Genomic DNA, 14810 nt, shown 5'->3' with positions numbered 1-14810 from the left:
ATAAACATATTGCTATGTAGGCTAGATCAGGAGGACCTTATGTTTTATGTTATTAATGTTGATCATTTCTCTGAAGATATTGGTTTGGCTCTTTTCTCTTGCTAAAGTTAAACATTCTTCAATCTCAGAATTCAATTTATGTCTTATTATTACTTATTTTGTAAAAAACAAAACAAAACAAAAAACCCACTTTTGTGATTTGGGTGAAATTTTACAAAGCAGATTTGTTTTACATTCAACAGTTCATACACATTTTGTTTTGTGACACTAATTAAAATCTCCACAATGTAGCAGCTCTTGTCCCACTTCCTCCCTGTGGTTACCCTTTCCCTGTGTCCTTCCTGCCTCCCTAGCTCTTCTCTGGTGGCATAGTGCCTAAGGCATGTGACTGCTAACCAGAAGGCTGGCAGTTCAAGCCCACCAACCACTCTTCAGAAGGAAGATTGAGCAATTTATTTCCATAGACATATCACCTTGGAAACCCAAGGAGGGGTCACTATGAGTCAAAATCAACTAGACAGCAGTCAGTTTGGTTTTTTGGTTTAGCTTTCTTCCGACGTGTGGTGTAGTAAATTACCCGATATGGCTTTTCTAGCCATAAGTCTTTGTAAACTCCATGGCGGAATTTGCTGTGAGCAATGAGGAGCTCTTGATTGTTAAAGTTATCCACCGGGGGTATTTCTGTTGCGAGTGGCACAAAGCAATGTTCTGCAAAGTTCACTCTCTCTCAGGTGCTTAGAATTCTAATGTAATGGTTGGTTAGTTTGGCCACTCTGCCAGGCTGAAAAGGAGCCCTCCTAGAGGCAAAAAGTCTAAGTGCTGGCTGAGAAAGACATCCTGCTGACAGAAATGTGCTCCTGAGAGACACATGCTGCTGAGAAAGAGACACTGAGAGACACACATTACTGGGAAAGTGACTGAGAGAGACTGTTGGCTGAGAGACGGCAGGCTTAGAGAGACTGAGCATTTTTCCTGAACTTGAATTGTAGTCTGCTGCTTCCCTAACAAACCCCATAATCTGTGAGCTCTGTGTGGCCACTGCAGCGAATTATCAAACCCAGCAGAGAGGTAGTGGGTGCTGAAGAATGAATGGTTGGTGTAAGTGTTGGAGGGAGGTGACATGTTGGCCTTGCAGGGATAGGCTTTGGGTTACTGATGATGATTCTGTCTTCCTCTTGTGTGGTTAGAGGAGGTCAGAAGATGTGGCCTCCTTGCCCCTTTAGCACTATGCAAATGCTGCCATTATCTCTCTATTGTTGTTTGTTCTAAAGAGTGAATCTCCCTGGTGTAGTTGTTCAGCTCCTAAACCTGTATATTGTTTGACTTAAAGTTAGCCACAAGAATGAGTGCATTTCCAGGCCCAAAGGGTGACTAGGGGCCATAATCTGTGGGGTTTCAGTACTCTCTACCCAACCAGTAATCCTGGTCTTTTTATGTTTTTTTAAATTTTGTTCTACATTTTTTCCCACTCTGCCCAGGATCTTCAATTTTGACCCCTTTCCAAATAGTTAGCAATGATATCCAGGTACTATCTAGTTCTTCTGGTCTCAGGGTCATACAGGCTGAGGTTCCCCTGGTCCATTAGTTCTTTGGACTCATTGTTTCCATGTGTCTTTGATTTTCTTCACTCTTCCTTGTTCCAGATGAGGAGAGTTCAATAGTTGCATCTTAGATGACCACTTGCAAGCTTTTAAGACCCCAGTTACTACTCACCAAAGTAGAATGTAGAACAATATTTTGTGGTTGGGCAATCCTACTTCCGTAGTGATACTGCCTTGGAAACCCAAGGAGGGGTCGCTATGAGTCGGGGCCGACTCAACAGCAAATAACAACAACAACAACAACAATGTTGTGCCGATTGAGCTTAATGACTCCCATGACCATGGTTTCCAGCCCAAAGACTCAGTGACTCATTTCCTCAAGTTGTTTAGTTGTGGCTAAGAATTTATCCTAACTTTGTTCCCTGTTAGCTCTATACTGCATATGGACATTTGTATAGCACATACAAATACACATGTAGGAATATCATCTGCCCAACCTATGTATGCTCATGGTTATACATCCACTACCCTACTCATACCTGATCTTCTTGCCTGTCTACCTATGTATTACTCCATAGACTAGTGTTTGCTATTACTGATAATGCAGTATTGTTTATATAATAGTATTTACCTTTATTGTCTGTACCTCTTGTGTACCTCTCCATGTCTTCCTTTTCTTTAGTAATATTGTGCTGATCACATGCTTTTATTATACTGCCTATCTCTTCACCCAAATCAACACCTGTCTCTTAACTAGCAAACAATTTTCCCTCCCCTCCTCTCTCAAGTAATTATAGCTTCTTCTTGACTTAAAAAATGCTTTTCCTAGATGTTGAGGATGTGGTTTATTTTTGTCTCTCATTTATTTTGTAAATAAAATATTAATATATTTAAGTGCAGTTATGGAGCTCTGATGGCACTGTGGTTAAGGCATTGGTCTGCTAACCAAAAGGTTGACAGTTTGAACCCACTAGCTGCTCCATGGGAGAAATATGAGGCAGTCTGCTTCCATATAGATTTATAGCCTTAGAAACCCAATGGGTGTTGCTTTGAGCGAGAATTGACTTGATGCCAGTGGCCTTCTTGGGTTCTTGCTACAGAGTGCTGCTGCATAGAAGTTATCAAGTAGTATCATTAATATCACACACAAGTAAAATTTTGCTAAAGATAATTCAAAAATGGTTGTAGCAGTATATTGACTGGGAACTACCAGAGATCCAAGCTGGATTCAGAAGAGGGCATGGAATGAGGGCTATCACTGCTGCTGACAGATGCATCTTGGCTAAATGCATAGAATTCCAGAAAGATATTTACCTGTGTTTTATTGACTGTGCAAAGGCATTCAAATGAGTGGCTCACAACAAATTATGGATGACATTACAAAGAATAGGAACTCCAGAACACTTATTTGTGCTAATGAGGATCCTGTACATAGACCAAGAAGCTGTCATTTGAAAGAACAAGGGGATACTGAATGGTTTAAAATCAGGAAAGGTGTATATCAGGATTGTATCCTTTCACCATAGTTACTCACTATGTATGCTGAGCAAATAATCCAAGAAGCTGGACTATATGAAGAAGAATGCAGCATCAGGATTAGAAGAAGATGCACTAACAACCTGTGATATGCAGGTGACACAACCTTACTTACTGAAAGTAAAGATGACATGAAGCATTTACTGATGAAGATCAAAGACTACAGCTTTCAGTATGGATTACACCTCAATATAAAGAAAAACAAAAATCCTTACAACTCTACTGATAAGGAGCATCACAATAAATGGAGAAAAGATTGAAGTTGTCAGGGATTTCATTTTATTTGGATCCACGATCAATGTCCATAGAAGCAGCAGTCAGGAAATCAGATGACATTGCAATGGGCACATATGCTGCAAAAGACCTCTTTAAAGTGTTAAAACAGAAAAAAAAATGTCACTCTGAAGAGTAAGGTGAGCCTGACCCAAGCCACGGTATTTTCAGTAGCCTCATATGTGTATGAGTGATGGACAATGAATAAGGAAGACCAAAGAAAAATTGACACATTTGAATTGTGGTGTTGATGAAGAATACTGAATTACTATGGAGTGCCAGAAGAATGAACAAATCTTTGTTGGAAGAATTACAGCTGGAATCCTCCTTAGAAGTAAGAACGGCTAGACTTCATCTCGTGTATTTTAGTCATGTTGTCAAAAGGGACCTGTCCTTTCAAGAAGGAGATAATGCTTGGTAGAGAGTTACTGAAAAAGGGGAAGACCTTCAACAAGATCGATTGACCCAGTGGCTGAGATGATGGACTCAATCATAGCAAATATTTTGGGGATGGTGCAAGACTGGGCAGTGTTTCATTCTGTGGTATATAGGGTCACTATGAATCAGAGCCAACTCGATGGCACCTAACAACAACAATTGCACTTAGGCTCATAAAATTTGGAAATTTCTACATTGCAGATATTGTAACACCTTCCCATTGGTGGTTAAAGATTTCCTCTGATGTCCAGATTTATGGCATTGCCAATATGTACAGTGTCTGGGCCACAATAGGAAACAATTGTCTTTATTCTTAAAAACAAAACTCATAGTAACTCTATATGACAGAGCAGACCTGCCCCATTTGGTTTCCAAGGCTGTAAATTTTTATGGAAGCAAACTGCTTCATTTTTCACCTGTGGAGCGGCTGGTGGGTTTGAACCACCAACCTTTTCAAACCACCAACCTTTTTGTTAGCAACCAAATCCCTTCACCACTGTGCCACTAGAGCTTCAGTATGTTGAAAGAAAATAACTGCCTACATAGAATTCTGCAACCAATAATATCTTAGAGAATGTTTTTATTGGTTGCAGAATTGTAGGTTGACAGTAACTTTCTTTCAATACACTGAAGCTGTCATTCCTTTGTCTCCCATTGCTTCTGTTTTTGTTAAGAGTCCTTTCAGTCTAACTGGTGTTCCATTGAAGATAATCAAGCTCTTTTCTTCATTGGCTGCTGAGATTTTTCTCTTCCTTTTCAAAGTTTTACCATGTCTTCTGGGTGCTCTGTTTTTACTTGTCTTGTTTGAGTTCATAGAGCTTTTAGAATTTATACTTTGATCTCTTGTATCACTTTTGAAGAATTTTAAGTTTAGCAGCATTATTTCTCTCCCCTTCTTTGAATTTCACTTACAACTATTTTTTACTGTCTCCTGATAGTTCATATATTCCTTACTCTCTCATCTGTATTTTCCATTTTTCCCTCTGTGCTTCATTCTGGATTTTTTTTTTTTCCTCATATATATTCTAGTTCCTTATGTGATCCATCATGTTTCATTTAATCTGCTATTAAACACATCCAGTGAGTTCACTATTTCAGTTATTGTAGCATCTCAGATCCAGAATTCCTGTTTAGTTCTTTTTATAGACTTCATTCTTCGCTGGAATGTTCAAGTTTTCATTTTATTTCTGTGAACATATTAAGTATGTGTTCAGTAAAATCTATGTCTAATAACTCCAGTACCTGGAAGGATCTCTTTATGTTACATACTGTTCTCCTGTCTGTTTGTTTCCCCACATTATCTCATCTCTACATGTGCCTGGTCAATCTTATTTGAAAATGGGGCATGGAAAAGGAAAACTTATAGAAGTAATTTGAGGCTGAGAATGATGTTATTTTCTTCCTGAAAGGATTTACGTTCCCTTCTGGCCTATTTCTAACAATCAGAATCTCCTCAATTGACTTTCACGGCATGAGATGATTTGAAGGATTTGAGCTAGTCTATTATCTCAATAGTGTATCTGTTCAGTCATTCAGGATCCCAGCTTGAAGCAGGAGGATTTACCAGGGTCCTCCTCTTTGGCAGGCCGAGGCTCCAGTTTTTATCCTCTGAGCCCTGCAAGCTTGTTAAAAGTTCTTTTCAGCTTCCCAGACTCTCAGCTGCTTCTTTTGGAATCAACATAGCACCCTAGGGAAATAGTAACCCCAAATCCTGGGCTCATGTCTGTGTTTTGTTCTTCTGAATCTTGACCTCATTATATTTCACTGCTTTACTAGGTCTCTGATGCCTTTAGGCTAGGATTGTCAGATTTAGAGGAAAAAAAAATGTTTGTTATTCCTTCAATTTTGAGTTTCAGATAAACAATAAATAATTTTTACGATTAGGATTTTCATATAATATTTGAAACATACTTAAAAATGTATTCATCATTGGTTTGAAATTTAAATTTAACTAGTGTGTCCTGTGTTTTATCTGGCAAACCTACTTCAGGCAGATTTATTTCCATATTTTTCTAGCATGTCTAGATGTTCTCTGAATTGCCTAACACACATTCCTGTCAGTAGAATTTCACTTTTGCTATCTAGTTAACAAACTTGAGTTACTAACAATTCTTGGAAAATTAATCACCAAGTAAAGATTTAATATGTATACTTAGAATCTTAGCTCTGCCATGAACTACATGTGTGGTTTTGGATAAATTGCCTTAAATTTTGACCTCATATTTCATAAAGTAAGAATGAAAATAATGTTTATTGAGGACTTATTATATGCTAACCATTGAAACAAGCACTTAAAATAAAAACAGTCAGTCTCAGTTTGATTACTTCCCTAATGCAAAAACGGCAAGGAGGCCACATGTTCTGACCTCCTCTAACCCTACAAGAGAAAGACAGGATTACCAGCGGTAACCCAAGGCCTACTCCTACAAGGCCAGACATGCTGCCTCCCTCTAGCCCTTTCTCCAACCGTTCCTCCCAAAGCACCACCACCTCTCTCCTGGGTTTGATAATTCACTGCAGTGGCCACACAGAACTCACAGATTATGGAGTTTATTAGGGAAGCACCAGGCTACAATTCAAACTCAGGAAAAACGCTCAGTGTCTCTCCCAGCCCACCGTCCCTCAGCCAACAGTCTCTCACAGTCTCTTTCCCAGCAGTGCTGGTCCCTCGGTGTCTCACTCAGTGATGTGTGTCTCTTGCGCCTCTTTCCCAGCAACACGTGTCTCTTTCAGGGGCGCGTGTCTCTTTCGGCAGCACATCTTCCTCAACCAGCAGTCAGAGAGAGTTCTGCCTCTAGGAGGCCTCCCTTTTGAGCCCGGAAGGGTGGTCAAACTAGCCAATCACAGCATCAGAACTCTAAGCACATGAGAGAGAGTGGGAACCTCCCAGAACATTGTATTGTGCCACACCCAACAGAAATAACCCAGGTGGGCGACTTTAAAATCAGGATCTCCTTGTAGCTAATAGCAATTCCCACCTTGGAGTTTACAAAGACTTATGGGTAGAAAAGCCACACTAAGTAATTTACTACACCGCACCTAATGATTGGGAGTTTGAATACCCACAGGAGTGTCATGGAAGAAAGATTTGGTGATCTGGTTTTGGAAAGGTTACAGTCAAGAAAACCCTAGGGAGAAGTTCTACTTTGACACATATGGGGTTCCCATGAGTAGGATATGTCTCAGTGCCAATACGTTTGGTTGTTTGGTTTTATACTTAATAGGGGAGCCCCAGGATGACACAAATGATTAACATGCTTGGCTGCTAATCAAAAGGTTCAAGTTCACCCACAGATGCCTAGGAAGACATGCCTGGTGATCTACTTCTGAAAAATTAGCTACTGAAAACCCTAGGAGAATGTTCTACTCTGACACACATGGGATTGCTATGGATTAGAATTAACTCGATGAGTAACTGTTTGTTGTTGTTGATCCTTCATAGACATCTTACATGTATTAAATTAGAAAATAGTATAAATGGTCTAGTACATTTTGAGGGTTAATTAACTGTTAAATTAAGTGACAATTTTTCAACTTAATTGACCATTTTACTGGTTGTTCTAGGACTACTGTCAGCATTGTACTCATGTCTTAGATGCTATAGAAGGCCTATTAATCTCTCAAGAGTATAGAAAAAAAGGGGAAAAAATATTGTTTTTTTAAGTGATACTATAACTGAAGTGAAACAATCTGTGCTCTCTGATTACAAAACCAAACTCACTGCCATTAAGCCAATTCCAACTCATACTGACCCTAGAGGACAGAGTAGAACTGCCCTATAGGGTTTCCAATCTTTATGGAGGCAGATTGCCACATCTTTCTCCCATGGAGCAGTTGTGGGGTTTGAACCACTGACCTTTTGATTAACAACGGAGCCCTGGTGACACAGTATTTGAAGGTATCTGATTATATCCCTCAAAGTAAAAATTATAGTTACAAACATGCATATTCATAAACCAAAAAAAAACAACCTCACTGCCATTGAGTAGGATCTGACTCATAGAGACCTCTCCTTGATTTTCCGAGGCCATCACTACAGAAGTAGATTGCCCAGCCTTCCTTTCAAGAAGTGGCTGGTGTGTTTGAACCACCAGCCTCCTGGTTAGCAGTCAAATGCCTTAGGCACTATGCACCAGAGCATATTCATAGAGATGGAAATTTCAGTTTTACTCAACTTTGTGAATAAGTTGGTAACCTCTGTCAAAATTTGAACATAAATCACATAACCAAAATGTTACAAGATCTAGTTCAGGGCAGCTAGCAGTATATATGATGTCTGGAATTTGTTTGAGTTATTTAGCACTGCTATAACAGAAATACCACAAGTGGATAGCTTTAGAACATTATTCTTTCACAGTTCAGGAAGCCAGAAGTCCAAATTTAGGCCACTAGCTCTAGGGGAAGGTTTTGTCTTCTTTTTAGTTCTAGGGGAAAGTTTCTGTATCCTTTCAACATCTGAAGACTTGGTCCCCTGGAGATCTCTACATGTCTTGGCATCAGTCTTCCCTGGGTCTAGGAGGTTCTCAGTGCAGGGACCCCAGATTCAAAGGATATGCTTTGCTCCCAACTCGTCCTCCTTGGTGATGCTAAGGTCTCTCCATTTCTGCTCACTTCTCTCTCATAAGATAAAAGATGATGCAGTCAACACTCCAGGGAAACTGTCTGTACTTAGGATCAGGGCTCTGACCTGAGTAAGGGTATTGCATCTTATCCTAATCTCCTTACAACTGATTGGCTGATCCCATCATGAGGGGTGATTACATCATTACATAATTGTCAAACAACTGAGAATCATGATCCAAACATGTTGACACATTTTGGGGAGACCAATTTAGTCTCTAACACATGTCAACACTATCTTCTGAAATGGCAAAAATCATACCCTTTGGGGAGTGGAGTATGGCTAGATTTCAGTCCCTTGCTTAGCCCTTTGGGCACTTTCATCCAGGTATTTCATTTGCTCTGCAAACCACCTTACATGAAAAGATGCAAAGTAGACAATGGTATTGCCATTCTACTGATTAAGAGACTAAGACTTCAAAAATATACACAACTAACACCACTAATGAGAAATAAGTCAAGAATTGGGCTAATATCTATTTGATTTCATATTCCTCTTCTTTCCTTAGATCATTTTGCCTTCCTAAACATTCATAAGGAGCTCTGGTAGTGTAGTGCCTAAGGCATTTGACTGCTAACCAGAATATACATGTATATACATACACAAACAATAAAACTAAAATTACTATATTTAGGATTTGAAGGGGTTTTTTTTTTATTATTTTAACTAGAAAAGTAGAGAAAGACAGACCTTCTGTAGGGCTCCTTAGACAAAGCATCTGCAATAACAACCAACAACCCTTTAATATTTTTGGTATTTGAGCCTTAATCCTTTTCTCAGAGAGATAAAGAATAGCTAGAATGTGACCATTTCTTTACCTACACTTGAATCTATTCCAAAAATAATATATTAGGTCATAAAGGATGTTTTTTTTCTATGAAGAAATAGAATCTACCAAGGGCACTGTACCTGCTCCTGGATTAATAATAAGGGAGTAGAGTTAAAGTGCTTGGCTGCTAGCTAAGAGGTCAGAGGTTCAAACCCACCAGCTGCCCTGTGGGGAAAAGATGTGGCAATCTGCTTCTGTAAAGATTTACAACGTTGGAAGCTCTCCCAAGTTGAGGCAGTTTTACTCTGTTGCTATAAGTTGGAATCAACTCCACAGCAATGGGTTTTTCTTTTTCCTCTCACTGCTGTGGAGTCAGATCTGACTCATAGCAACCCCTCCTTGGGTTTCTGAGGCAATATAACTGTAGAAGTAGATTGCCCAATCTTCCTTCTGAGGAATGACTGGTGTCAGTCAAATGAAACTGATAGATCATTAGTCATTTTTCAACCTATATTACATGACTCTGGGGAAGTAAAGATAAATAGTACTCAATTACTCTCTTAGAAAAACTCTTTGTAGAGTGGGAAAACAGATATTTAAACAGTTCAATTTAAGTAACTGTCACCAAAGAAGGAGCAAAGTGGTATGGAAGTTTTTGAGATAAAGTGATTTTTAAAAAGTCATGCAACTCTGTTTAAGGGACACTGATCTTCTGTTAAGGATGATGGGAAAATGTGGAAGTGGATAACGGTGATGATTGAACTATATGATAAATGTAACTAATGTTACTGAATTATACATGTGAAAAATGTTGAAAAGGCAAACAATTTGTAGCATATATATTTACCATATTTTATAAAAATATACTTATTTGGAGATAGCTCAGAGGGCAGGAATGCATAGGAAAGAAGGATATAGTGAAAAGGTAACTACAGGGAGGAAGTGGAAAGAGAACTGTTACATTATAGGGATTGCAATTAATGTCATGAGCAAAATGTATATGAACTGTTGATTGGAAAATGAATTTGCTTTGTAAACATTCACCCAGATAATAATTAAAGATAGATAGATAGCTTTATATATTTATATATTTGTATATTTATTTATTTTTATACAAAAAGCCACACAAGAAATCACTATGTATTATTGTATGTGTCTTAAGAGGTATGGGTGAGTTCCCTTCACACCTTACTCCCAATTAAGGAGACATAGGTAATCTACATTCGTAGTGATACCACTTTGGAAACCCAAGGAGGGGTTGCTGTGAGTCGGATCCAACTCGACAGTAGTACGTTTGTTTTCTTGGTATTAGATAATTTAATATCTCAAGTTTGAAGGGGAAATTGTTATAAATTACAGGAGGTATTTATGTTAAATAAAAGGAAGATCCATCAAGAACTAAGTTCTTAAATATTGGAACAGACCATTAAAGCTCTTATTTAAAAAATGGGGGGAAAAAAAAAACCTTGCTGGTGATTTCTCAGCAGATTACCACACTTTGATAGTTTCCATGAATTCTTGGCTCAAAATATGTACTAATCCACTGACCTGGCAATAGGATTCAATACAGGATTGCATAAAGTTTCCCTGACTTTTTTCCTTAAAGGCATTGAATGATTTTTCTTCTTCTTTGAGTAGTACCTATTTAGGATGTTTGTAGTCTTAAAGTTGCATGTAAAGAACTTCCACCTACCTGTGCTGATGGTGAGGCCATGTGTCCCCTCCATGCTGATCTCCTATAGGCACCTCTAGGCAGAGTAACTTACATATGGAACAACACTGACTCAATGTGGTATGCCTCATTTTTGGAGTCCCTAGTGGCTCAGATGGTTAAGTCCTTGACTACTAGCTGGTTGGCATTCAAATTCACCCAGAGGCACATCAGATAAAAGTCTCCTGGTGATCTGCTTCTGAAAGGTCACAGAAGTGACAGGCCCTATGGAGCTGCACAAATAGAATCACCATGAGTTGGAAATGACTCAACAGTGACTAATAACATGCTACACTACTTTATTCAAGATCCCCATAGGATCCCTAAACAAGAAACCTGTCTCTCCAGCTGAAAAAGTATTGAATCTGGGTTTGTAGACCTCACATGGAGACAGCAGTGAAGGGCCTTGGAGTACACTATTGTTGTTAGGTGTCGTTGCGTTGGCTCTGACTCATAGTGACCCTATGTACAACAGAATGAAACAGTGTCCAGTCATGCATCATCCTCACAGTCCTTGCTATACCTGAGCCCATCATTGGAGCCGCTCTGTCAACCCATCTTGTTGAAGGGCTTCCCCTTTTTTAATGCCCCCTGCATTTTACCAAGCATTATATCCTTCTCCAAGGAATGGTCCTTTCTAACAACATGACCAAAATAGGCGGGACAAAGTCTGGCTATTCTCGTTTCCAAGGAACATGCTGGTTGGACTCCTTCCAGGACAGATTTGTTCATTCTTCTAGCAGTCCATAGTACTTTCAGTATTCTTTGCCAACACCATGACTCAAAAGCATCAACTCTTCTTCAATCTTCCTTATTCCTTAGCTTTTACAGGCATATGAAGTGATTGAAAATACCATGGCTTGGGTTAGATGCACCTTAGTCTTCAAAGTGAAATCTTTGGTCTTCAGCACTTTAAGGAGATCTTTTGCAGTGGATTTACCCAGGGCAATATGATGGCTGATTTCTTGAATGCTGCTTCCATAGGTTGGAGACCATGGAACCAGGTTATAAGATAGTCCATCAAGTGCCTGAAAAAGTAATCAACATTGCTAGGCAAAATCACATTAAGGAAAGAATGGCTCATGAAGGAAACTGACTGAAAGTTTCAACAGATCTACACAAAGAATTTGCCCACAAAAAGGGAGATTAGTCAGCAACTCTGGGTTGTGACCACTCAGCCATCCTCCAGGCAATGCGAAGTCTTAACAACTATAATTCAACAGATAAAAAAATAAATATTGTTGTTATTCCCTTGTGCCATCAAGTCAATTCCAACTCATGGCAACCCTATATGTTACAGAGTAGAATTGCTCCATGTTGTTTTCTTGACTGTAATCTTTACAGAAGTTGGTCACCAGGACTTTTCTTCCACAGTGCCAATGGGTGCCTTTAAACCACCAACCATTTGGTTCCTAGCTGAATACCAACTGTAAAAAAGTAAATACAAATGGCTAATTAATATTTGATTTAAAAGTGTTTAATCTCATTAGTAATAAAATAAATGAAATGAAAATAATTAGATTCTATTTTAAGCTTATTTTTAATTGATAATGCTCAATCCTAGGAAGAGTTCTATGAGATAGTCAATATTATATTCTTCAGATAGAAACATAATGTGTTTTATAGAAAGCACTTTGACCACAGAAGGGAGTGCCCTTAAGACATTCATATCTTCTAATCTAAGAAAGAACTTTGCAATATTTATATCTTCTATTACTGGGAACTTATCTAAATCAGTTAGGCTTAGATTTAGCTAACAGAAATCCCAAAATCACAATGAGAAACAAGATAGATGTTATCTGCAAGGGAAGTTACAAAATGTAATCTTTTAGATGGACATTGCCCTGCAAAATAAAATTGGGCCCAGTTATTAATGAAAGAAAGAATGAATGTTGAGTAGGTAACTAGCAATCTTTGCTCTCTTATATTAAGGAATACATTTGAACTTAAAAAATAATTTGCAAAAAGTCATTTATTTTGGGGGGAAAAGCCCAAATTTCTAAAAACAAAAGAATATTTACAAACTATACATCTATTCATTAATTTCATAGACAAAGAAATGATGTTATCACTGAAATTTTAAATAATATTTTAGCATGCTTACTTAATAATTTCAAAAATGTAAGATGTGTTATATAAAATGTATACTTTCAAGTATGCAAAAAGTATTCACAGAAAATTGTTATTTTATTTTCCACTTTCCTATAGGAAATATATGTGGAAATTATATTTTCTGCATTTTCTATAATTAGCATATTTAAGATGTATGCTAAGAAAATTGTAAACATTATTTTTTAACATTATGATTAAGGAAAATTTCCTAGATTTGAGAAACAGAATCTCAAACTGGAGATTCCTCATATTGTTATAAACAAAATTAAAGGCACCAACATGTAGCCTAGTAACTTTTTCAAATTTTAAAGAAAATAATCCTATAAACCTTGGTTTGAGAAAAACAGGTCACTTCAAATGAATCTGGTTGGCCACACATTTTTGTCCTTTGCAGAACTAAATGCCAGAATGTAGCCATATCATTATCATCAACATCACCATCATCACCATCACCACTACCATCATCACTAATATTTACTGAGCACTGATTTGAACTAAAACAAACGAACAACAAAAAAAAAAAACCTGACTTGTCATCAAGTCATTTCTGACTCATAGGAACCCCCATTGGATTAGTTCCAAGGCTATAACTCTTCACAGAAGTAGATTGCCTCATCTTCCTTCCATGGAACAGCTAATGGGTTTGAACCACTGACTTTCTGGTTAGTAGTCAAATGCCTTACTCACTATACCACCAGAGTTTCTTTAATTGAAGTAGTCTAAGCATTTTTATTTGCCTAGCCAACATCTTTTGAAACAGGTGTTATTGTTAATCCCATTGTACAGAAAAGGAACCTGAGGTACAGAGAAGTTAGTGACTTACTCATAATTTCATAATTTGCCAGTGATGGAGCCAAGGTTCAAACCCAAACAGTGTGACTCCCAAGGCCATGCTTTTCTGCTTACCATCTATATAACTTTGAAGAAAAAAATGTGATGCAAAAATTTTGTATGCAGAGATGTTATCATTAATACTTGCAAGAATTCAGACAATTTGCTTGATATTAATGCATTTCAATTACTTCTTAAAGTCTTGCTCCATATTACAAAGAAAGCATTAACAAGCTTAGAAGTAATATTACAAGAAATAACCTCTAATGGGGTATGATGGATGCTGAGAAGTCTAAATACTGGATTTAACTTGGTTGCAAACATTTCAAGGTGAAACAGTTTTTCTTGACTCATTTTTAGAAAGAAGTCAGACCTGTCCATAAGATCCCATGTTGACCATCATTGTCATGGGTGGTTTGGCTGGCTCATAGGTGGAACTAGATTGCAGTTCTTGGAGATATCCTCTCTGGTCAGGGCTATCTCTTCCTCGTTACACACTGCTTCTCAATTTCATTTACTTTTGTCTTTCAGCTGAAACTAAGATCTGCTTCAAATACTACCATGGAGTAAGTGGAGCCCTGCGAGCCACCACCCCCTGTGTCACGGTTAAAAACTCAGCAGCTCCCGTAAGTCTCTTCCTTCTCTTTGTAAGACTCATCTCTGGTGTTTCTTTACTTTCTCTTAGTTTTTATGTGTGCGTATATGTGTATGTGCACAGTATGCATTTAAATAAACACAGGCATTTGCATATACATATACAACACATGGAGATCTATTGATAAGTAAGTAGGTAGGTAGGTAGGTAGATGGATGGATGGATAGAAAGATAAACAGATAGATAGATAGGCAGAGAGACCAAACCAAAACCAAACTCACTGTTCTCGAGTTGGTCGTGACTCATAGTGACCCCTCCTTGGGTTTCTAAGGCTGTATCTTTATGGAAGTAGATTGCCCAGTCTTCCTTCCGAGGAATGGCTG

At 38.2% G+C, this 14810-nt stretch overlaps 1 protein-coding gene across 1 annotated transcript in view; it reads left to right on the top strand.

Annotated features, from left to right (window-relative positions):
• Window positions 1–14810, top strand: part of HECW1 (HECT, C2 and WW domain containing E3 ubiquitin protein ligase 1) — a 438073-nt gene that overhangs the window by 62622 nt on the left and 360641 nt on the right. Inside the window, exon 3 of the mRNA XM_007941232.2 lies at window positions 14364–14458. Coding sequence (XP_007939423.2) covers window positions 14364–14458 — 95 coding nt within the window. The remainder of the gene's footprint in view (window positions 1–14363; window positions 14459–14810) is intronic.

Source organism: Orycteropus afer, unplaced genomic scaffold (genome assembly GCF_000298275.1).
Source record: "Orycteropus afer afer isolate SDZICR_OR568_19922 unplaced genomic scaffold, OryAfe1.0 scaffold00077, whole genome shotgun sequence".
Classification (NCBI taxonomy): domain Eukaryota; kingdom Metazoa; phylum Chordata; class Mammalia; order Tubulidentata; family Orycteropodidae; genus Orycteropus; species Orycteropus afer.
The sequence above is the reverse complement of the archived record's forward strand: the minus strand, read 5'-3'. Positions and strand labels throughout refer to the sequence as shown.